Source organism: Sugiyamaella lignohabitans, chromosome A, assembly GCF_001640025.1.
Source record: "Sugiyamaella lignohabitans strain CBS 10342 chromosome A, complete sequence".
Classification (NCBI taxonomy): Eukaryota; Fungi; Ascomycota; class Dipodascomycetes; order Dipodascales; family Trichomonascaceae; genus Sugiyamaella; species Sugiyamaella lignohabitans.
Window position 1 is genome coordinate 4,067,060 of NC_031672.1, and position 22,824 is coordinate 4,089,883.

At 41.1% G+C, this 22,824-nt stretch overlaps 10 protein-coding genes across 10 annotated transcripts; 5 read left to right on the forward strand and 5 right to left on the reverse strand.

Moving 5' to 3' along the window:
• Positions 1-657: 657 nt before the first annotated feature.
• AWJ20_1299 (uncharacterized protein) lies at positions 658-1,413 on the forward strand (the record flags this gene model as incomplete). Its single annotated transcript, XM_018878166.1, has 1 exon — positions 658-1,413. The coding sequence occupies one exon, from the start codon at positions 658-660 to the stop codon at positions 1,411-1,413; it is 756 nt and encodes a 251-aa protein (XP_018735498.1).
• Positions 1,414-1,536: 123 nt separating this feature from the next.
• Positions 1,537-3,840, reverse strand: AWJ20_1300 (uncharacterized protein; the record flags this gene model as incomplete). The annotated part of the gene is made up of 1 exon (XM_018878169.1): positions 1,537-3,840. One exon carries the CDS (start codon positions 3,838-3,840, stop codon positions 1,537-1,539), a length of 2,304 nt encoding a protein of 767 aa, XP_018735499.1.
• A 169-nt stretch (positions 3,841-4,009) lies between these two features.
• PRP28 (Prp28p) lies at positions 4,010-5,863 on the reverse strand (the record flags this gene model as incomplete). The annotated part of the gene is made up of 1 exon (XM_018878170.1): positions 4,010-5,863. One exon carries the CDS (start codon positions 5,861-5,863, stop codon positions 4,010-4,012), a length of 1,854 nt encoding a protein of 617 aa, XP_018735500.1.
• Positions 5,864-6,612: 749 nt separating this feature from the next.
• On the forward strand, positions 6,613-8,157 carry AWJ20_1302 (uncharacterized protein; the record flags this gene model as incomplete). The annotated part of the gene is made up of 1 exon (XM_018878171.1): positions 6,613-8,157. The coding sequence occupies one exon, from the start codon at positions 6,613-6,615 to the stop codon at positions 8,155-8,157; it is 1,545 nt and encodes a 514-aa protein (XP_018735501.1).
• A 172-nt stretch (positions 8,158-8,329) lies between these two features.
• MPE1 (Mpe1p) lies at positions 8,330-9,763 on the reverse strand (the record flags this gene model as incomplete). The annotated part of the gene is made up of 1 exon (XM_018878172.1): positions 8,330-9,763. The coding sequence occupies one exon, from the start codon at positions 9,761-9,763 to the stop codon at positions 8,330-8,332; it is 1,434 nt and encodes a 477-aa protein (XP_018735502.1).
• Positions 9,764-11,556: 1,793 nt separating this feature from the next.
• TIF35 (Tif35p) lies at positions 11,557-12,105 on the reverse strand (the record flags this gene model as incomplete). Its single annotated transcript, XM_018878173.1, has 1 exon — positions 11,557-12,105. The coding sequence occupies one exon, from the start codon at positions 12,103-12,105 to the stop codon at positions 11,557-11,559; it is 549 nt and encodes a 182-aa protein (XP_018735503.1).
• Positions 12,106-13,246: 1,141 nt separating this feature from the next.
• Positions 13,247-14,113, forward strand: INM2 (inositol monophosphate 1-phosphatase INM2; the record flags this gene model as incomplete). The annotated part of the gene is made up of 1 exon (XM_018878174.1): positions 13,247-14,113. One exon carries the CDS (start codon positions 13,247-13,249, stop codon positions 14,111-14,113), a length of 867 nt encoding a protein of 288 aa, XP_018735504.1.
• Positions 14,114-16,538: 2,425 nt separating this feature from the next.
• Positions 16,539-17,393, reverse strand: AWJ20_1306 (uncharacterized protein; the record flags this gene model as incomplete). Its single annotated transcript, XM_018878175.1, has 1 exon — positions 16,539-17,393. The coding sequence occupies one exon, from the start codon at positions 17,391-17,393 to the stop codon at positions 16,539-16,541; it is 855 nt and encodes a 284-aa protein (XP_018735505.1).
• A 2,257-nt stretch (positions 17,394-19,650) lies between these two features.
• LCB1 (serine C-palmitoyltransferase LCB1) lies at positions 19,651-21,204 on the forward strand (the record flags this gene model as incomplete). Its single annotated transcript, XM_018878176.1, has 1 exon — positions 19,651-21,204. The coding sequence occupies one exon, from the start codon at positions 19,651-19,653 to the stop codon at positions 21,202-21,204; it is 1,554 nt and encodes a 517-aa protein (XP_018735506.1).
• Positions 21,205-21,490: 286 nt separating this feature from the next.
• On the forward strand, positions 21,491-22,000 carry COX20 (Cox20p; the record flags this gene model as incomplete). The annotated part of the gene is made up of 1 exon (XM_018878177.1): positions 21,491-22,000. The coding sequence occupies one exon, from the start codon at positions 21,491-21,493 to the stop codon at positions 21,998-22,000; it is 510 nt and encodes a 169-aa protein (XP_018735507.1).
• Between the last annotated feature and the right edge of the window lie 824 nt (positions 22,001-22,824).

A 22,824-nucleotide genomic window follows, 5' to 3' on the forward strand; every position in this document is an offset into this window, starting at 1 on the left:
CAGTTTTAGGACCATGAGTAGATTATAATAATGCATGATATTTCCTTTACTCTCAAAGTTTTCCATATCAGACCTCTTAGTCTCCATGATTTTATATTGCTTACGCGTTTAAACGAACTTTGATTTTGGCTAAATCACTGATTGATACTAATCTAATTGCCCCAAGGGATACATCCTAAATATTTCACGAATACGAGAAAGTTAAAACATCACTACAAAGCAAGTGTTCAAGGCTTACCCGACCCGGCTGAAATAATTGTGTCTATTGACGACCAGAGGTATAGGCACTCTCAAACAACCCAGCCACTTCATTAATTCCAACTTATGCGTTTTCTATTCGTTTGAACTTGCATCAATGGTCGCGTTAAACTGCGCATACTATCCCAGCACGCTGGACCCTCCGCGTTCGTGTTGTTTAGGGAGCCGCGTGATGCGCATGGTTGTCGGATCAACAACATTATATGCACTATAAGTTCACGGACTCTACCACTATACATCAGCTTCCTACCTTAACGTGTTGAGGGAGGTTATTTCATTTATTTATATTTTTAAAAGGCTGACTGGTTTGGAGATTACTCATTTGCTCAAGGACTCAAGGAAAAGGCTTGCTAATCTGTATATCACTAATTATCCACGAAGCGCGTTATTTCAGTAAACATGTCTACCAACCAGAGCCAAACACCTTCCATAGGCCTCTCAAGAACGGCACTACAAGAAATAAGCCCAAACAAAGCAAATGGTATTAATTCTCGTCTTCAGCATTTGAAGGGGGATACTAAGAAACAAATCTCAATCGCTTCACCAAAAACGAGTTTCAGTAAAATCTCGAAATACCCTTCTGGCTCCGGCTCGCCTTTTTCAATTTCTGCATATCATGACAACATCAAGACCCATAACAATAGCTTAACCGCTAGCCTACCGTGGAGTCGCCGTTCTACCACTGTAATTAGTACAAATAGTTTCACGGTATTTCCAGACACTGAGAATGCAAACTCCCTACAAAGCACCACCAGCAGCACCCAAACAAAGACAGCTTCCTCCGCGTCCCAAAGTCAGGCAGAAGATGAGAAGGTTGACGATGATATGCCATCTGACTGTTCTTCTTCTAACTCCTTTGACTCAGATGCCTTTCGCAATCATGCTGATAAACTTCGTTCCCGCCTTCGTCTTGCTTATTATAAAGTCTTGACAAACCAAACTTCTTTATCATTGACGCAAATGGCAATGGCACAAAACACAGTTATTCGAAATGACAACTCAAAGAACCTCCCAACCTATACTCCAATGAAAAAAGGAAAGGTAATCAATCTTAGAACCCCAATTGCTGAGATTAAACTGAAGACTGAATCGACTAAAGGTACGCCATCCCCAATGAAAGCAGCCAAGAGCCTGCTTCGACTTGGAAACTTCTAGGAATCCGGATGATTTCTTGACAATGACTCTAATGACATAATTAACATAAGCTTTTCTGTTTCATAAATAATATTTACATTACGTTTGTTCTTCTATCTTCATCAATTTTTCATAGAGACGAATCTAGAGCCCAGATACCTCGTCGATTGCCCTACGGCGATATTCCGAGTCCACGAATAATGCCTTTATCAGTCTGGTCAACTCAGATGAACTGAAATCTACCAAAGCGCCATTGCTGTGCATATACGTTATGTCAGCTAGCTTACTCTGTAAAATTTCATTCAAATATTGAAACTTGATCCACGACGGGACATAGAAGGCAGCAAAGCTCTGGCCCTCCTTACGCTCTACCTGAGGGTTATCAAATATCTCTTCAAGGGTGGTAATGGTTGTGATGATATTAGATAGTTGAACCGACTCTTCCTCTGAAATATCCTGGTGCGACTCAATTGCTTCAATAATCGCTGCAACCGCGGTCTCTAACACGCTTCCTAAAAGTTGAACAGTAACCGGATAGCTCGTATATTGCTTCCACTCCTCCGCACGATTTCTCATAAATCCCATCACGCCCGCAATAGCCAGCTCACTGCTTTCTAGATTTTCTCCAGTGCAATCCTCAAATCTGTTTGCCTTTGTCAAATATGATAAAATTTTGGACTGGCTCTCTTCTAGCACCTTTGTAAGTTGCGCATTCGCCAGCTGCTTAAGCTGTTCTGTAGTTTTCTCTGAAACGTGGGGAATTGAGCCAGTTTCTGCTTCGGTTGCTAATGCTACAAGGTCATTGTACGAGATGATCAAAGGACTGGGAACGGAGGTGTTGTATATAAGTGGTAAAAGAGATTGATATAGGTCTACAATATCAGACACGTGGTTTGTGAGAGAAGTGGTCTGATCCATGACTTCAGCTGCAAACTTTTCTATTATTCGCGCTATGGCGTTGACATTCGTCGAAATAGTCATTTTAGTCAAGAAAGTCAGCTGTTCTTGACTTGTTTCTAATGCTTGAGAATCATCTCTCGATTGAGGAATGTCAAAGGTTTTCTGTTTCACATCACCTTCATCGCCTTCTTCACCCCAGCCCCAGGAATCCTCCTCAGCTTGGTCATCGTTATAAGAATTCCCTTTCTCACTAGGCTGAGACTTGTCGTCCTCATTATTGTGATCTTCTTCATCATTCCAGTTCCATTCATCATTAGAATCAGAAGCCTTCAGCTCTTTCTTATCCCGCGTCTTTGAAACTTCTGTTCCTGTTGCACCTTCTCTCGCTGAGTATCCCTCTAACTCAATACCGCTAAAAACCGCCAACCGCAGCTCGTCAAAGTACGTAGTTTTGCGGTAGATAACCCACTCATTTGTGAAATCATCGACCCAGTTTGAAAGGTCACGTGTACTCGGGCTAATCCATTTGATTTGATTCAGAAATGTCTCGAAATCTATTACAATGCCTAATTGTTTTTTGAACAGAGATAAACCCTTAGACGTTTCGGGAAATAATCCAGGGAGCGTGCTACTCGTTAATTTTCTTATGATGATTGATGCAAATCTTTTCGCAATGACAACGGAGAGTAATGGAGGGTCGAATGAATCTTGAAGAAATTTAACAGCGGTAGTCAGTGCTTCCAAGATAGCATTGACATCAGGTTTTTTGTCGGAATTCTCAAGAGCTAACTCTAGCTTATCTTCAATGACATTTGCGGAGCTGACTTTTAGGCTCAAAATAGGGTCAATTATATTACGCTCAATCGTACGTAACAAATAATCCACTCGATTACTCTTCAAACCAACCTTATCCTTTGTATCTAGAACCTGGAGTGCTTCATATACCGATTGCAGAGTCAGATCATCTTGGATTGTCTGTTTCACAGTAAGAGAATTTGATTTATCATCGGTACCGAAAACTATTGCATTGGTCCAACCATTCTCAAGACGGTCTTTAATTGTCTTCGCAATGCTCTCGATATGACTCTTGATATCTATTTCCAAAATACTCCCTGGATATGTTTTTCCAAATACGTCTAGCCTTGACCTCAAAGTATCAAGTGATGACAATGCTTGAGCTAATTCTCCCAATTCAACTAAAACATCAACTTCCTGAACTCCAGATCTCAAGATCCACAGATCATTGACAGCTTTAGCGTGAGTGAAGTTTTCATCAATTTCCCTTGCAAGTGATGCTTCCCTCTCACTTTGAACAACTAGCTCTATGGGTGACGTACTTTCCGTAAGTGAAACGAGTTCGTCAATAAAAGTTTCAATCGTTTTGTCTAAACCCCTGGAGATTTCATCCAAACCCGCTTGACAGAATATACCAGAAGCCCATTCAGTATCATTCTCCAGCTCGAAAAAATAAGGTTGATCTTTCTTCTTCGCAGAACTTTCAGGACTTAGTACTTCCGATTCCAATAATTCAATTACGGGATGTGTCATTTCAAAATGGTGATGTTGGAAACTGTAGGAATCGACCTGAGGTTAAACATACTGCCAAATCATATGTGGCTGTTATATGCATATGCTTATATAGCTAGACCTTTTCTCAGGAAGGTGTCAAGAACCAAAAGACTATTAGTATTAATTATATAAATAAAAATTCAATAAATTACACATCATTACCATCATCTTTATTCTCAACTTGGAAGGTACCAGGAGCTCTTCTAACGGCCTGTCGTAATTCTTGTGGCATTTTATGCACGCCTGATTTTTGCAAGAGAACCTTCAAATCATAAAGAACTGCTTCATCTTCATCGCCAACAAATGTAATAGCTACACCTGACTTCCCAGCTCTACCAGTACGTCCAATCCTATGGGTATATGCTTCTATTGATTTTGACATCTGAAAATTAATAACCAGCGAAATATCGGGTACATCTATACCACGCCCAGCGACATCTGTAGCAACAAGGCAATCAATAGTTCCAAGACGCAATTGCGATAGGGCTTGTTCTCTTTGTTCTTGTGATTTACTTCCATGCATTGTTGCTGCTTTCCATCCCTCAGATTGTAATGCTTTCGCAACAACGTCGCAATTACGGCGAAGGTTGACAAATATAATGATTGGCGCGGTGAACCCCTCTTTGTTAAGAATATCTAGCATACGCTTCTTACGTTTTTCTTCACCATTGACATACTCTACCCGTTGTTCCACACGATCTGTAGCTTGACCAAGGCTGCCAATTGTCACAATGCCGGGATTACGGAGATATCTTTCCGCCATGCGCTCAATTGCTTTGGGCCAAGTAGCAGTGTACATCATAGTTTGGCGATATTTTTTACCCAATGTAGTTCCTCTTTTGTTATTCGGGATATCATCATCTGCCTCCGATGGCTTCTCATTACTGACCGGCAGTGCGTCTAAAATCTTATTTAATTGTTCTTCGAATCCAAGATCCACCATACGGTCTGCTTCATCCATAATAACGTAACAACATTGGTTAAGTGCAACAATTCGTCGTTCGATACAATCGACTAATCTACCTGGTGTCGCAATGATTATTTCTGCACCATCTTGTAAATTGAAAGCCTGTTCCTCAATACTACGTCCTCCGACCAACGATACACACCGCATCCCCAAGGGTCTCGCAAATTTTATAGTTTCTGCCTCTATTTGTTGGGCCAGTTCTCTTGTGGGGGCAAGTATGATCGAATAAGGGCCATTTGCCTTGGACTCCTCCGTTATAGGAGGGAGACCCATAACGTATACAAGCATAGGAATGACAAAACTAGCTGTCTTTCCTGAACCAGTTTCAGCAATACCAATAACATCTTTATGCTGCAATGCGATGGGAATTGCCGCCCTTTGAATAGCTGTCGGCTCTTTATATTTAAGCTCTTTGATTGTATCCAATATTGTAGGAGGCAAGCCAGATTCATGCCAGAAACGGATGAAATTAACCTTATTTGGACCTATAGATTTAGTGACAATTTTGTAATCTTCTTTAAAAATCCTCCAGTCTCGATCTTTCATCTCGTCCAGACTTTTCCTAGTCCAGTGTATATCGTCAATATCGGTTCTCGATCGCTTATTTTTAAACCGATCTATCTCCTGCTGTCGTCGTTTTCGTTCTTCAAAGCCAGCTCCAGGTGGCAAATTGGCAATATTAGCATTTCCTGCTGCAAGTTGATAAAGTTCATCTGATTCGTTCAGAGTGTCGTCGTTCGCTTCCCATCCAAATCTGAATTTTGTTCGTTCCCTTAGACGAACGGATTTATTAGTTTGAGTACCCTCAGTTGCTTGTGAATTGGCCTCAGACTCAGTAACCTCGGGCTTCTCATTGTGCCTTACTGGTACAGCTGATCGATTGGTTGTAACCTGGCTCTTGCCAACTTCCTTGACCCTTCTCTCCAATGCCAACTTCTCTCGCTGAGCTCGAGATAAGAATTTTGGTTTCGAGGATTGTTCAGCTTCAGCCTTCTTCTTCTGAACTAACTCTTCAACAGATAATGGAACTGCCATGACTAACTAGTGCCAAAAGAACTCATTGATTCAAAGTGATTCTAAGGATATGCAGCGGGTCTGGATATTATCACGATTACGCCGTTCAACACGCGGCGTCAGGGTCCTTCCCCAAATACATGTAAAGTTACACACAATTATACTTCTTACTTTAAGCTCAAGAATAACAAGCGACGACATGCCCGTTCACTAACATGACATGCCCGTTCACTAACATGACATGCTCGTTCACTGACATGACATGCTCGTTCACTGACATGATATGTCCGTTCACTGACATGACATGCCCGTTCACTGACATGGTATATCCGTTCACTGAAGACGGTATTGCTGAGATTTAGAGTCCGCTGCGAAAGTTACATGTGCTTGAAATGAACTCTGCTAGAATTTGGTAAAGTCGCAACTTGGTGCTGGGAGTGGCTACCCATGAACAATGTGAGTGCTTGCAGCACTAACTCCTATTAACGGCATGAGTTCCCTCTAGAATTAAATACCACTGTCAGCTGTTAAATTTCATTGTAATAATAATAGCTCTTGGAAGATGGTTGGATGTTCGGGGAAACATGGGAATGCAATGCTGCGTGAACCATCTCGGATATTTGCTAAAGTGGGGAAAAGCATCTCATATTGCCGATTTTCCCGTCTTGCTCATAAATACGATGAAGAGACATAGTGATTTATTCAGCTCCTTTATGAATTCTTGTCAGATTGCAATTTAGAACCGTCGCTGCAGTCTTTTGTCAAACAAGATGTCTGGTACATTTGTCAAATCTGATAAGTCTCTGATCAGCATTGATCCCACCAGAATCAGTGCAAAGATAGACGATAAGATCTACTCTGGCTTTATTGAACATATGGGAAGATGTATTTATGGCGGAATTGTTGATTACAGTGAGGAAGCCAATCTTGCTGGGCTCACGAATGAAAAGGGATATCGTTTAGATGTGGCAGAGAAACTTAGAGCTCTAAATATGCCAGTAATACGATATCCAGGAGGTAACTTTGTATCAACGTATCATTGGCTTGATGGAGTTGGTCCAAAAGAATCCAGACCAAGACGTCCTGACTTAGCTTGGCGTGGCGAAGAGAGTAATCAATTCGGCACAGATGAGTTCCTAGACTGGTGTCAATTTATGGGAGTTGAACCATACATCTGTCTTAATATGGGTACGGGCACTTTGGACGAAGCATTAGCCTGGTTAGAATATTGTAATTCCGACGGTGATACCTATTACGCTAATTTACGGCGTAAAAATGGACACAAAGAACCTTATAATGTGAAATATTGGGCTCTAGGTAATGAAATGTGGGGAGATTGGCAGGTTGGTCAGTTATCTGCAGAGGACTATGCTAAGAAAGCACATCAATGGGGTAAAGCTCTTAAGATGATAGATGCAAACATCCAGGTTGTTGGATGTGGTAATAGCGGTGTTAATAATTGGGATTTAACGGTCACTCAAAAGCTGATTAATCAGATGGACTACTACTCAATTCACTTATACACAACCGATCCTGAATACTATAGAAATATAACTTCGACAATTGCTGCTGAGGAGTCAATAGAAGTTGCCGCAAGATTACTCGAAATAGCAAGAATAAATGCAAGAGATAAGAGCACCAGGAAAAGAGACGTAAAAATCTGCTTCGATGAATGGAATGTTTGGGATCCTGTTAGAGCCGATGGCCAAAAGGGAGCAGAAGAGACATACACATTAACTGATTCTCTGGGTGTCGCCAGTTGGTGTAATGTCTTTGTCAGACAGGCTAAGAATGTTGGAATGGCTAACATAGCTCAATGTGTCAATGTAATTTCACCAATTAAGACGTCGAAGAAGGGTCTTTTATTACAGACAACTTATCATTCTCTGCTGCTATTTTCTCAGTTTATGAGAGGATCAACTTTAAATGTCCATGTTTCCTCACCTGTATACACCGGAAGTAATATTGGAAGTAGCGTCTGGGGTTTAGAATGGGTGAGTGACGTAGTGAGTGAAATCCCACTTTTAGATGTCAGTGCCACAATTAATGGGAAATTTGTATCTATTGCTGTTGTGAATAGGTCGAAGGATGAAGATATTGGTTCAAAATTGGATCTCCAAGGCACCCTTTCCGAATTGGCTCAGGTCTACACCATTTACCATGACAATATAGAGGCCATCAATAGCTGGGAAAATTCTCAAAATGTGGTTCCTACTCTTAAGGAGATATCAGCTAATGAAATTTTTGGAGATAGTAGGACATTCAAGTTCAAAAAGCATAGTTTCACCTTAATTAGAGTGTCTCTAGCATCATGACTACGATTTATTGTAAAGTGAGTTTTTGATAACCCTCAAATTAAGATGGTCATTAGGGCTAGGCCCAAGACCGTTTATCGTGTTCATCGTGCTTAGTGCAGAATAAATTAAGTTTCATTTCTTAGTAAATATATCTCAATATATATCTTAACGGATTTGCATCTGCTTAACCTCACAATACCTGGAAGTCGGCAGATCGTTGGTTCCTTCGTTTGCGGTTGTTCTGTCCGTTCTGACTTCCACTACTACTATCATTATTTTTGTTAGAAGATCCATTTCCAATGCCATTATTGTTTGATTTGTCATTTTGCCAACCAGATGACAGTCCAGGAATACCACCTGCATTTGCACCGGGCATACCCGGCAAAGGCATCATAGGCATAGGTGGCATGCCAGGCATAGGTGGCATGCCAGGCATTCCAGGGATAGGCATGGGCATTGGAGGCATTCCCGGCATACCTGGCATCATCATCATCCATGGAGGAAATTGTCCCGGCATGGGCATGTTATTTGGCATTTTCTCAGGTGCATTGGACGACTCGCGTTTAATCTCTTCAGCTGGACCTGTCGACCTGTCTCTCCGTCTTTTTGTGGATTCACCATCGCTCTCCCTATCAGACCCAGACCCATCGCTGCTACGGTCTCGTTTCCGTCTCAAAGAAGTATTTGATTCAGATTCATCTTCTTTATCCTCCTGGTCCTTTGTGGCTTGAGCCCCATTAGGTTTCTGGTCTTTAGAGGTATCACTTGTCGACGGGCCACTCTCCTTTTCAGCTTTGTACTTCTTGACTCTTTCTTGCATTTCTAAATCAGGGGTCAACTGATCAAGTAAGACTTCTTCTGTTTTACATTTGGGGCAGACGAAATCACTGTCTAACAAGGCTTGTTGAATGGCATCTTCAGAATATGTCGTCTTACAGCAAGGAGTTTTTACTGGGTTTACAAATAGCTTATGTGTCAATGGACATATCAGCTCTGGATCAGTAGGAATCTCACCATCCTTTGACTGATTCTTTTGTTTATCTTGAAAACTCTTCCAGGATGCATTATCAGCTATAGCCACCACATATTCACCTTCATCATTAATCATGTAATTTCCCGATTCATCGTCCTTTGGTTTGGCAACAGTACGAAGCATACTACGAGGAATTCCGGTAGTTCTACGCACTCTTTTACCTTCCCAATTAGGGTCGTTATTAGTAGGGCAAGCCTGGATCCAGTGACCCTTTTGACCGCATCTATAACATAAATAGCCAGGAGGTGGAGCATAGTCAGGAACATGTCCTTGAAATCCACCTTTGGAGTGCGAACTATAATATACAGGAGTTTTGGTAGACATTTCATCCTGAGTTTGTTGCCACTGTTCACCTTGTGCTTGGAACATAGCTGAAATCATATCCTCTTCAGAATTATTTCCACCCGCTGCTGATGGAACAGTTGTTGTCGAAGCAGGGGGATTATAAGTGGCAGGTTTGATAGCAGCCATTCTAGTGTCTTCTCTTCGACTTGAATTTTTAATGCCGATTGTCATTGAGCCACTCACATATTTAGCAGCACTGTCCTTACCAGGTCTCGCAGTAGGCATCCGGCGAGCTATCACCGACATTGATCTAGGGATTACCTCAGTATCATCGTTATATTCTAGTACAGTTAGAAACCTGGTCTCTCTCAGATTTTCTTAAACCAATTAGTTTTTTTTTTTTTCCATTTTGTACTTACCTTCTTTTGTATCCGGATTAACTATATGTAAATCAAAACTATCAGCAGTAGCAGTCAGTTTATTTGCCAGTAATATCTCTCGTTTCAGGTCAAAAACTGAGATTCCAGTACCGTCAAAGGTCACTCTTGAAGGTTCCTTTTGAGACTTGAATTTGTAGTAAACAACAGAAGACATATTTTTTATTTGTGGTTGTGTTTTCTTCTTTCAAAAACAAATTAAAAAAAGAACGAACTAAACTAATAGTATTGCTAACACTAGGCTAGAATAAAAAAGCAATAGAAAATGTTAACGACAAAACACTTTCCAAGCTTTTAACAAGGTATATATATATGAATTATTTTTGATGACACTGTCTTTGTCACCTTATCCTAGCTCTGTGCCGATTATTAAGTTGAAAGTAAAACGAAAACTTCAGACAGGCATATCGGTGGAATTTGCCCTATATTTATATGCTGGCTGGCAGAATTGTATTGGTCAGCCGCACTTTATGCTTCGTCACAGAGGAAAAGTTGGCTAGAACCAGGAACTAAGTAAACCTTTATAATAACCTAGAGGAATCTTTTTAAAGATTCCTACCTAAATCTTTTCTAAATTGTTTCACAACTCCAAAAAAGAGTGAAGAATTCAGAATAATAGCTAATTCGCTATAAACCTTTTCAGCCGCACAGTTCTGTTGGTCTGCGCACTTCTTGTGATTTGTAACTCTCCCCACTAATCCCCTAAGTATAAAAGAGAGTCCCCCGCAATTAGATATCAATATCATGAATTCGGTGCCATATTATGAACTATATAGACGTAGCAGGTGAGTGGTCTCTCAGTGTTGTAGTCAGGCTCTGACTATCTATGGATTTAATTAGTCCACCAAAAAGAAACTACTGATATTTGAGCATCTTGTTGCTATCGAGGACTATTACTAACATAAACGAGTATTGGCGTAGCGCTAACGGACGCCCTTGACCAGTTGATTTCGTAAGTAAATTTAAGCTCGTAGACTGAAAAGATGTCGACTCTAACTAATAGCGACTCAAGGATACAACCACAACTGGCAATGAAGATTCTCTCACACGTAAGTAAGCTCACTCTATTGTCTACAATTTGGTTCGAACTGATGCGAACTCAGCTAACAACTGTAGTTTGATAGAGTCATGACAGACAGGCTACGAGATGGTGTGAAATCCCGACTTACATTGAAAGGACATTTGCACACATACCGGTGCTGTGACGATGTGTGGACATTCATTGTTAAGGATATACAATTCAAAACCGACAATGGAGAGCAGCTCACAGCCGACAAGATAAAAATAGTAGCATGTAACTCAAAGAAGACTGGAGAGTAAGCCTCTTGGCCTCGTTCTCAAAAAAAAACAATAGTCTTCTGCTTGATCACTGACTCATTTATGAAAGAAATCATGAACCCTTTCTATATTTATATCAATAAAACTTATACGAACTACTTGATATATATTGACAGGTAACGATGAGATATATCTCATGGCTGGGTCTGTCGGTAAGGCGCTACGGTCCCAGTTTCGCTAGAGCTAGCCGGCTAGAGCTGACTGTTCACCTGGCTTGTACAAATAAACACTGAGAGGGCTTGACGAGTAGCAGAATTCGAGACGGCGTCTCACTGTACTCACATTCAACCAAAATTCACATAACTAAATCAATAAATTACCTATTTATTTCTTTGAGAATTCCACATGCATAATCAAGTTATCAAAGGCATAGCCATTAAGCTTCTCACAAGCTCTTTCAGCGACGTCACGGGTTTCGTAAGAAACAAAGGCGAAACCTCTGTTACGGCCAGTTTCTCTGTCACGGACCAAGTGACATCTAACAATACGGCCCATTCTACCAAAGAGATGGCGCAGCTCGTCTTCGACAATATCTTCACTCAAGTTGGTAACACGGAGAGTAGCACTATCGTCACGCTCGCCATTGAGAGGAGTTCTACCAGGATCAGTAAGCACAGTACCAGGTGGCTTGCCACGTTGGTGAGGTGCCACATAGACACCGGTAGTAGGACCAGCCTCGGGTTGAGGTGTACCGTACCTGCTGGTAGCAGGCTCGCTACCTTCATTAGCACTGTCGGCAGATCCAAGTGCATCTTTGTAAGGACATTTCGCGGTGAAGTGCTCACCACCACAGGTTCTACAGACAACCTTCTTAGTAGGAACGGCCTCCTTGGCAGCTCTCTCAGCTTCTTCTTCGGCATCAGCCTTGCTCATTCTTAATCCTAACTTGAGAACGATATTTTCACCAACACCAGTCGTTGTGAAATTGGGTCCAGGAGCACTTCCCTTCTCAAGACCATACTTGGCCCACTTCTTGCGCTCGGCCACTGCATGGTCGACCTTTTCCTTAGTCTTGATTTCTCTGATCTTTTGTGTAACACGGACCTTCTTGCCGGTTGTAGGGTTGATTCGATACGAAATAACTGTCTTAGTATTATCAGGATTGATCTTTACTTCTGGAGGTGGTAATCCAGAGTTATCATCTTCGTCAATTTCATCGGCCCAAGTGGACTTTTTGCTAAAATTTATTGTTAGTAATCATTCACCGCGAAGCTACATGATGCCGGTCTGATGGCGTCTGCTTTAATCAGCCGTCATCCCATTATTACTGGATCTCACGAACTAGATGTGATTTCGCAATAACCACCTAGTAAAACAAGCCTCCCTAATCTTAGTATTCGTCTACTTACACAACTTCAGTCTCACTCATTTTTAGATCTTTTTGTCTGGTATACGACTGATCTTCTATACTGCTTACTGAGTCTTGAATCGTGAAATTTGCAAATTTCAGTCTACGTTTTCTGCGCGCTCTTATATACGGCTGAGTAGGGAAGGGGTATCATTCCTATAAGAGATACCCAACCCCTGTTTGCCCCCTGAATTCAGGGTCCAGGGTCCTAGACGCTTCTCTATTCTTACAAATGCTTACTCCACATTTATTAGAATTAGCGTTACATAGAATAGCATTGTGTCTACCAATAGCTGTAGTGTTTCAGTTTCGATATTTATTTTGTCGTACATCAATTTTCGAGCTCTTTCACAGATCATCAACAGCTGCAGACGACTAATTATTTGTAAGAGACAAAAAATAGTGCAATTTCACTTTTATTTCTCATGAAAATTTGAGGGTTGTATTAGCCCTGAAGTGGAATTAAAGCTGATTGCTGACAGCGTAATTCTGTTTATCCAGTTTGCAACCAAGCGTCCAGTTAATTATCAAGGCAATGAAATAATCCGCTATGCGATTAAACGTCCAGTTATGCAATGCACCTCTCACGACTTGCTCAGACCGAAGTGGATCGCTCCCCCATACACAAACCCCATCTATTGAGGAACATTGTTAACCATCAGAAAAATGTCGTCTTCTATTGATCTGGTTCTTATTAAGGATACATTGGTCCAATTGGCCCATGAAGCTGGTGAACTCATCAGATCTAAAAGTGGAAATGTTACGTTTGATGATAAAAAGAATGCTGTGGACCTGGTGACAGAAGTTGACAAGGCAGTCGAGGACCTTGTTTCTACTAAATTAAGAGCTAGATTCCCTTCATACCAGTTTATGGGCGAAGAAACATATGTTCCAGGAAAAACTGTGCTTACTGACGAGCCAACTTTTATTGTGGACCCAATTGATGGCACCACCAACTTTATTCATTACTTTCCTTATTCATGCATTTCTCTAGGGTTTGCAATAGACAAGAAACCCGTCGTAGGAGTTGTTTACAATCCATTTTTAAACTTGCTATACACAGGTGTCAAAGGTTCGGGGTCTTATCTTAATGATGAGAAATTGCCTCTTAGGAATTCCTCGGCCAAGCCATTAAGCTTACAAGGAGCACTTGTTGCAATTGAGTGGGGTTCTGAGAGAACTGGCAAAAATTTCGAAATCAAAACTCAAACATTTTCCTCTTTAGCGAAAGACAAGTCCGAAGGCGGTGCTTTTGCCCATGGCTTCCGAAGTTTGGGTTCGGCAGCTATGAACATTTGCTCAGTTGCAGCGGGAAACTTGGACTGCTATTGGGAGGGTGGATGTTACGCTTGGGATGTTTGTGCTGGCTGGATCATTCTCGAGGAAGCTGGTGGTAGAATGTTTGGAGGCAATTCCAACCAATGGGAGACTGAAGTTGATTCAAGAGTGTATTTAGCAGTCCGAGGTGGACATGGCCAGGAAGAATTTGTGAAAGATTTTTGGAGTCATATACCTGGTGAGTTGTCCTATTAAACATCCGGGCTTATTATTTGGCAGGCTCGGACCTAGACTTCACCTATAGATCAAGAATGGCAACTTGCAAAAAAAAGTTCAATTCAATATTGGATCGATGAAATGAAATAAAAGTATATACGGCAGTCTAAGGATCTTAACTGAAACTGAAAGGTGGTGTCACTATTTAATAACTTGAATATATAAAAGAGTTTTACTTTCTTGCAAGTTCGTATTTAGAAATAAGGAACTTTATATAAGTCTCTATTTTCTAAGAAATTGATTACAGGTATGACCCGCGCGCGAGCTCGTTGATTCTCAGGGAATTTGCTAAAACCGACTATATTACTTTATGTCTACATGTCATTCCTATTTAGCAGGAGCAGCTTCTACTAAAAGAGGGGCCTCCTTCTTCTCTTCGCCTTTAGTACCGTTAATAATAGCCATGATGGAAGCACCAGGACCGTTGCCAAGAGATCTTTGGTAGCTGTAGATTCTAGTTAATTGATAACCTGCTACGGTTCCCAAGAAGAAGTTCACAGATGCTAAAAAGTAATTCTTTGGCTTGATGATAAGACACCATCTGGTCCAGATGGCACCAGTAGCTGTAAGAGCAATTTGTTGAGTTCCTGATAACTTCTCTACAGGTCGTTGTAAATCATTGATACCAGCAATAACCAAGGCCCACTATAAATAACGTTAGTACAAAACTCATCAGAGGAAAAAACCTTGGTATAAACAGTGACACTCTTCAATTGTTAAATATTATACATCACGCTCGTCCAAAACTTTATGAAGGTACGTTTTTGGTGTAAGAAGACAGTACCAATTCTCGTCACCGGGGGACCGACGCACGCCGTCTCCAGTGGTAAGAGCCGAAAAAGGAGACAAAAGCTGAATAGTTCATAGTTCGAGCAACATGGTCATAGGCCCACATAACAAAATAAATGGTTTAACATACTTTCATAACAGGAGCCTGGAATAGATGTTAGTATTTGGTCGATGATATCAGCATGGAACTTGCGGATCGATAACTTACCCAGAAGTGGATAGTCTTTGGACCAGTCTCAGAATTTAAGAATCTGGCAAATTTGGAAGCACCAGCACCCGCAGCAGCACCGGACATTTTGTATCTATTTAGAATCAACGAAAAATGCAGCAGAGATAACCACTCCGATAAGACTGTGAGTAATGTGAGGGGTTTAAAGAGGGGTCTGGAAGTTGATTTGCGAGCGAAACCGGAAAATGTTAGGGTTGACGTTTGTAAGGCTGAACTCGGTGATATCGTTGGGAAGAGTGTCTCAACGGCATTTATCTCCGACAACTGGGAAAAGCATCTCAAGAGAAGCCGTTTGTCAGCTTTTTAAATCAGTGTATTTTGGTAATTGGTTAGCTTTTGTTGTATTTTCTAAAAAATTTTGCTTTTATACTTATTATAGCGTGTTGGTATAGAATGTCCCTGTAAGTCTGCTAATTAAAGTATGTGTGTACATTTCGATCAGTGTCCTGGTAGGTGAATAATTCTTAGCAGTCCAGATACTTGGAAAAAATACGCTTCTAGTATTATTCCAAAAAATGATAACCGGCACTATTGACCTGGCCTGCCATATGGTCTAGACTATGGCAGATGAGGGTGTCGACTTTTGCAGGAACTTTTATCGCTGACGATTCACCTCTGAGTAACAAGGTTAACTTGAAATCTAATTTGTATCTTATTGCTCGAAACGACCCCATGAACATGAGCATGAACAGCGTGAACAGCTAACTACTTCGCGCCGAGGTGGAAATTAGGTTCTGGCAAACGACTCAAGCGGAGCGAGAGAAGCCACGGGGTCTGGGGCAGGGCCCCAGTCGCCGGACGGCAGCTACATAGGTAACACCCGTCAACACTGTTTCTAGATTTAGTCTATCACGGGTATGTCAATTCTAAAACAAAAAATTTGGAATGAAACTAGTTTGACAATAAAATCTGGTTTTTTCAACACTGAGTGTTGGTATAGACAATAAACGGCTTGATTAAAGGTGTCAAATCCACGAAAAGAAGAAATGCAATCTTGGCAATAGTGGTAGGTGAAATGCAATATATGTAGATCTCATGCAAAGTTGACAGATGAAATGCAATCTTGATATATGAAATGCAATGATAGTACATGAAATAAATTTCATTGGTCACCTTCCAGACTATTAACCCCAGCCTATTCAACAATTCTTAGGGATAATTTAGACAGTTTTGGCAACAATTCAATATAAACAGCCATGAATGTTTGTCCCTAAAGAAATTTCTTTTCGTATTGTTGGTTTCACTCCTATCGTCTTCTCGACTAGATACATGCATAGAAATATGGGGTAGTTTATTCGCCGAATAAGCATAATTGAAATTTGCAAGAGAATATAAAAAATTACGTATAAGGTCTGAAAGAAGAACAATCACGGGTCGATATGAAAACTACTGTTCCTGAGCTCTCTTGTGTCGGTTATACAAACTTAGTGCTATAATGAGCTTGGCATCACGAGTATATTGCTCAGCATCTTGGAATTTTAACAAGCGCAAGGTAATAACTTCATTTTCGGATGAATGGCCATGATTTCCCATTAGTTTCCCTTCAAGGGCTTTGATTTCATCAAGCGGCATCTCTTTATGATATAAAAAGAATTTTATTTCTTCATCGAGTAGCCCTGGGCTCAGTAAAATGCTATCATCTGAACTCGGTAATAGATTCACCAAATCTGATTCTTCAATTTTAATACCACATTCTTCCTCCAATTCCTTTGCTGCAGCACCTGCAAATGTGCCATCGTCAATCATCCCTGCTGGCAATTCAACTAAGTCAATTGACCCTGCTGCAACTCTTGGTTGCGAAACCAGGAGCACATACTTTTCCGAATCCCCCTTTCCCTTTGCAGTAAGTACAACAAGCATTCCAGTAGTACCACCTCGTAATACAGCTATACCTGGTAGGGGTTTGCCATTAGGATGGAGGAAATCAGCTTTTAGTTTGACAAAGCCTACTTTGCCTTTTGAAAACTTGTCCACAGACTGAATCTCGATATTTCTCAATACAAACTTAGATGACGAGTGCTTAGAGACTGAGTTTTCCAAGTTCCTGATCCATGATGTAAATGGTCGGAACTCCAATAATTCAGATTTGGCAACTGACAATTGTTCAGGAACCTTCACAGGAACCTGCTTGCCTTGGAATTTGATATCAAACGTAGACATGATTCTTACCGTTTTCACGTAGGACTTTAAAAAGGGTGTATAAGAATTAAATTTCTGGAATCTCAATTGTCTAATAAGCATACTCAGGCTACCTAGAGAATGCTGGTAAATTAGTAGCTATTGTCAACGAAACCGCAATGAACTGATGTGATCAGCAGTCTCTATGCACTGCGCATGCAGGGAAGCTCACTTCTGCAAACCCAGTAGGTACACATTGATATGGTAGTCTCCATGACAAGAGCTGAACAATGAGGTTTCAAACCACCAATAGACGTATCTATTATATCCACATTATTTCGTTTCAACCAAATCTCAGAACAAATTGTTATCTTGAATCCAACTGGAAATGCAAACTAACACCAGATCATAGTATTTCAACATCAGCCGCATGGACTGGTAGACACCCCAACCCTGTTAATAAGATCCTTCTGATTGGGCAAAGTCGACGAACATACTGAAATATTGCAAGAACCATCGTATCATATTGGCAGTCAAACTCTTGGAATCCACAACAGGCAGGCTAAAATCAAGATGTCATCTGCTAAATACGTCTTCCCCAAGGCCCTCAAAGAACTGCGATTTCACCTGTCACAAACCGAGCCCTCTTCTGCTCATTTAAGGTATGTTCACCTATATGCGGTCCACTCCAGCTGAGAAACAAACAAGAAATCGGGAGATTCTCTAGTTGATGTTTTGTCAAATACATTATATTCTATATGCTCCGCATGTGGCTCATTACCAGCCTGGTCTGCTATCATCGTAGCGTATAGATAAAGATGGTGTCTGTTCAACTCTTTCTGGCAGTTTGAAGATACTAACATATTCAGGGCCGTATTGACCAAATGGTATCCATCGTTGAAAAAGAATAATCCAACCACTCCTATTCTTATTAGAGAGGCTTCAATTGCCTCGCCTGTTGCATTTGCTCGTTTTGGTATGTTCTGAGGTTCCTACTGATACTGGAGGTGCAATAAATTACGAAATTTCAGGTTGTTTGAGTATAGGTGAAAATTTCAATTATCTCATGATGTCTTGACTTGAGCTTGTCTTGCCAGCTGACAGAGTGACTTTTGATACTTGAAAGTATCTTGCTATTCTTAGATAACTGAAATTTTGTTTACAAGTCCACTTCACAGATTCAGTACTTCGTAGTTCGATGGTACATTTGACGGTATCACCAATATACTTGAATGAAGAGCAGCAGTCACAGTGATATCTGGCTCTGAGAAGAAATCACAAGTAAACTGTTGTTAAGCTCCTCTTTATTGCATTACTAACATATTACAGAGCACGGAAGAGAAGCGAGAGTTCACCTTGCGAACGCCTCCTCACAAGGAGACGTCGAAAAGGCCATCCGCCAACTCATCGAAGCTAACCATTAATGTATACAATTTACGACTAATAAAGTGCTGTGCATTCATTCAGGTTGTCATCAAACGTTGATCGTGCCTCCGGCCGTTGTGATATGCTCCTTGCACCTTGCTCTTCCCATCTCCGTTGAGTTAGGTTTCAGGTCACCGCTCAACATCAATTACATATTTGATCACAGTTAACAGCTAAAAAAAAATCCCCGGCTTTCCTCTGACTGTAATAAAAGCGACCTTCGGGGTCTACATATTCCCTGTTGGGCTCACCAATTAAAAATACCATCAAAAGTGAGTCGTCCTCACTCACTGAAGGAGTAACACTAAACCATAGCAACACTGCGATTCCAATAGTCCTAAAGAAACCGAAGAGTTAGTAACCGTCAAACAGGATTATATTATATCAGTAATTTTGATCTGCAGGGGTAGTCGGAGAACCCGGTGATAGTAAGTCGCGTGTACGGAGAGCGGCTGTAAAGATAGGCGCGGACAACGCGGCAGCAGCGAAACTTGTATCAAATTGAGTTGAGTTTAGGCTCTTTCATCATACAGCACGAGCTACGCTCAAAACGTCACCTTTCTTTTCGACAGGAATCTTTTCAAAAAGTATAAACGAAACTAGTGCCAATCATACACTGGAACTGAGTTTGTGTCAAAACCCAAATTGGATCATTCTGGATCAGGCGTTTTGTCTATAGCCAGTGTTTGAAATTTCAGTCTCTAGCAGGGGGCCGTTTGTCACTTTTTCTTTCTCTCATTTGTTTCCACCTGATTGATTTCATACAGTAAAGTACCGCTAAGATTGCTTTGTTTTTCTTATTTCAGTTTGTTTTGTATTTCAATTTTGCACACGATAGGGGATACCAACATCCGTGATTGCGTTGATTGTATTTTGGCCATTATCATAGAGCATAGTCATTGTGGACTTGAGCAATTTATTCCTTTAATAACTTTAAAAGATTCATTCAGTAAAAATGTCAGCAGCGGATAGACTTGTCCAGGATCTCAACATCTTGATAGAATCAACAGTGTCTAATATCACAACCACTATATCCAAAGTTCCGGGATCAGCGATAGTGATAAGATACGTGCAATCCTCGTACCAAAATGATCCAGCGCGGTCAGTTCTCGAGTTGCTATTGCTGCTATTTGCTGTGAGGTACTTCTTGGCATCGAAATATTCTTATAACAAAAAGAATTATGTTCGACTAACAGAGGATGAAGTAGAAGAATTGATTGAAGATTGGACACCCGAACCGTTGATTAAGCCAATTACTGAACTGGATCAAAAAAATATCGATGATATTCCTATAATTGAAACACATAATGGGCCCATTGTCAAACTTCAAGGACACAACGGACGCGAGTTTCTCAACCTCACCTCGACTGATGTATACAATTTCAACAATAACGACCGCATCAAACAAGAGGCCATTCGTTCGGTTCGTAAACATGGAGTTGGTTCATGTGGTCCTGCAGGGTTTTATGGACACCAAGATGCACACTGGGACTGTGAGCGTGCTCTCTCAGATTTTCTTGGAACTGAACGTAGTATTCTTTATTCTCAGGGATTTGCTACTTCGTCAAGTGTAATTCCATGTTTTCTTAAGCGTGGCGATGTTATTATCGCTGATGATAAGATTAATCTCGGTATCCAAAAGGGTATGCAGTTATCTCGTGCTAGTGTTTTTTGGTACGAGCATAATAATATGGAAGAATTGGAGAAGGTCATGATCCTTGCTAATAAGAAGAAGCAGCGTGGTCCCATCCCTCGCAGATTCCTCATTACAGAAGGTATTTACGAGACTGAGGGAGACTCTCCTGACCTCGCTACCATGATCAAGCTTAAGCACAAATATAAGTACCGTCTCCTTATTGACGAATCTTGGTCGTTTGGTATTCTTGGAGACCATGGCAAGGGTCTTCCTGAGCAACTGGGGATCGATCGTAAAGAGATTGACATCACTCTTGGTGTTCTTGCATCTGCATTTGGATCTGCTGGCGGCTTCTGTACTGGAGAAACTGCGATGGTAGAGCACCAACGTATCACCTCTCTAGCATATACCTTCTCTGCAACTATGCCTGCCTACCTTGCAAATAGTACTACTGCTGTAATCAACTGGTTTTTCAAGGATGATGAATGGCGGGCCAAGAATTTTACTAGCATTCGTCATAAGAGCCGACTCTTTAGAGATATCATTGCTGAATCTAAGTTCATCGATATGAATAACGTTGACAACTCGCCCATGTTCATCCTTCGCATTGCTGAGCCCATCCTTGACCGCAAGTTGAAGTCTATTAGTGACAAGGCTCAAGAAGCTCTGGAAATTGAGGCCTTGTTGCAGTTGATTGTTGATGAGTGTCTATCTGAAGGCGTTCTCATCTCACGCCAAAAAGTGCTTCCAGAATTTGAAACATTCCCTGTTGATAGAGCGATCAAAGTTACTATTTCCAATGATCTCACCGATGATCAGGTTCAACGTGCTGCTAGAACTATTGTCAATTCCTTCCGCGTCAAACTTCAGTAAATTCGCATTAATTCCCTCCTCCCGCCGATATGTAATTAGTTGACATTGTATTCTAATATTTTGTAACAATGATGCTTGGGTCTTCAACTAAGGCTCTGCCCCAGATTGCTGTTCTCCTCGCTATTCGCTCTATAACTTTTTGTCGCTTCTTGGCCATGCTCATTAATCGGTTCACAGGGGTGGATCTCAATAAAGTTGATAGAGGTTAGGGTCCGTGGTGAAGTGGAAATTTATCCAGCGCTCGCTGAATATATCAACATCATTGAATGTTGTGATTGTTCAGGGTATGTGGGGATTTGGTTGGTTGTCACGGAAGTCTGAAAAGCCTCCAGTATCCACTGAAAAGGCAAGTTCTGTCTCCCCAGAAAAAGAGCTCTTATTAGAAGATCTCCCACCAAAGTTTGAGGACAAAGTCGAGGAGAGGCAGAAAAGACCCAAGTTGGATGTTTCAAAACCAGATATCTTTCAGAAGGCTGTTTCTTCCATTTCAACTGACGATTTTAAGAATGTTCATACAATTCCTTGCTTTCGTCAGGGTATGCTAGCGGGCTTAGGTGTTGGTGGTGTGATATTTGCCGTTTTGATTTCAACGAGGTCGTCAATCTCACGAAGCATGAATTGGGGTATGGGTGGTTTTGTAGCTGGATCAGTCGTATCTTGGGAGCAATGTAGAGCCAAAATGCGTCAGAGTAGGAGAAATGCTCAAGCTGTAAAGGAGAGTCTCCGAAGGCCACGGTCAGGACTAACTTCAGGACCCGGATCAGGTCCAAGTCAAGGTGAGGGCGAAGCGAAGTGATATGAAATCTCAGACTAGCAGTAGCCATACAAGCAGTCGACTGACGACTAATTAGTTTGGCTGCTATATGAAGTCTGCCGCAATGCCTTTATCAGATCTGTGATTTTGTTTATTTGTATATAAGTTTGCGTCATGCAGGGTCTTGAACAGGGATTATATCCAGCTGTCGGTCTAACAATATCCATGTTGTTTGGTAGGCTAGTTTAGTTTTAACTCGCATCTACTCTGTTTGTCTCTTTTATTTAATCTACCGAAAACAGTTATTTCATTGGAATCATATTTGTTTGTTTTGTAAGTTGATGGCTGTTTATTGTAAATATAATATATGTGTCTCATGAGTATAGCTGACGATGGATCTTGTCACTAACTAGATGTCAGGCTCTAAGCGTATCCTACCATGACGACTCTTGTCCTTTGCTCATCAATTGCGCTCCTTGCTGTCGGAGTGCTTCTCTCTACAGTTGCACGTAAGTCTTCTATCGTCTGGCAGTTGTAGATTTGTCGAGTCCATCCTAATCGACAAGTTTGAAGTAGTAGGTTTACTTTACTATTGGTTTATTTTAATATCGCCTTTGTTAGAACTTCGCATTAATACAAACTTGGGTCAGATTTGACATCACAGACAGTGGTAACCGTAACATCATACTAACTACCAAGTTGTTGTGTTCTCTCCCTTTATTATTGTCGGTGTAACATTGTTTTTTTTTGGATGGATTGCAGCAGTTACAATATTTGCAATAATAAGCTTCCTATTTTCACGTGGCAAAGGTACTTCAACAAAGGAGTCAAAAGATCCACTAAAAGTTCAGCATCAAAGATTTGAT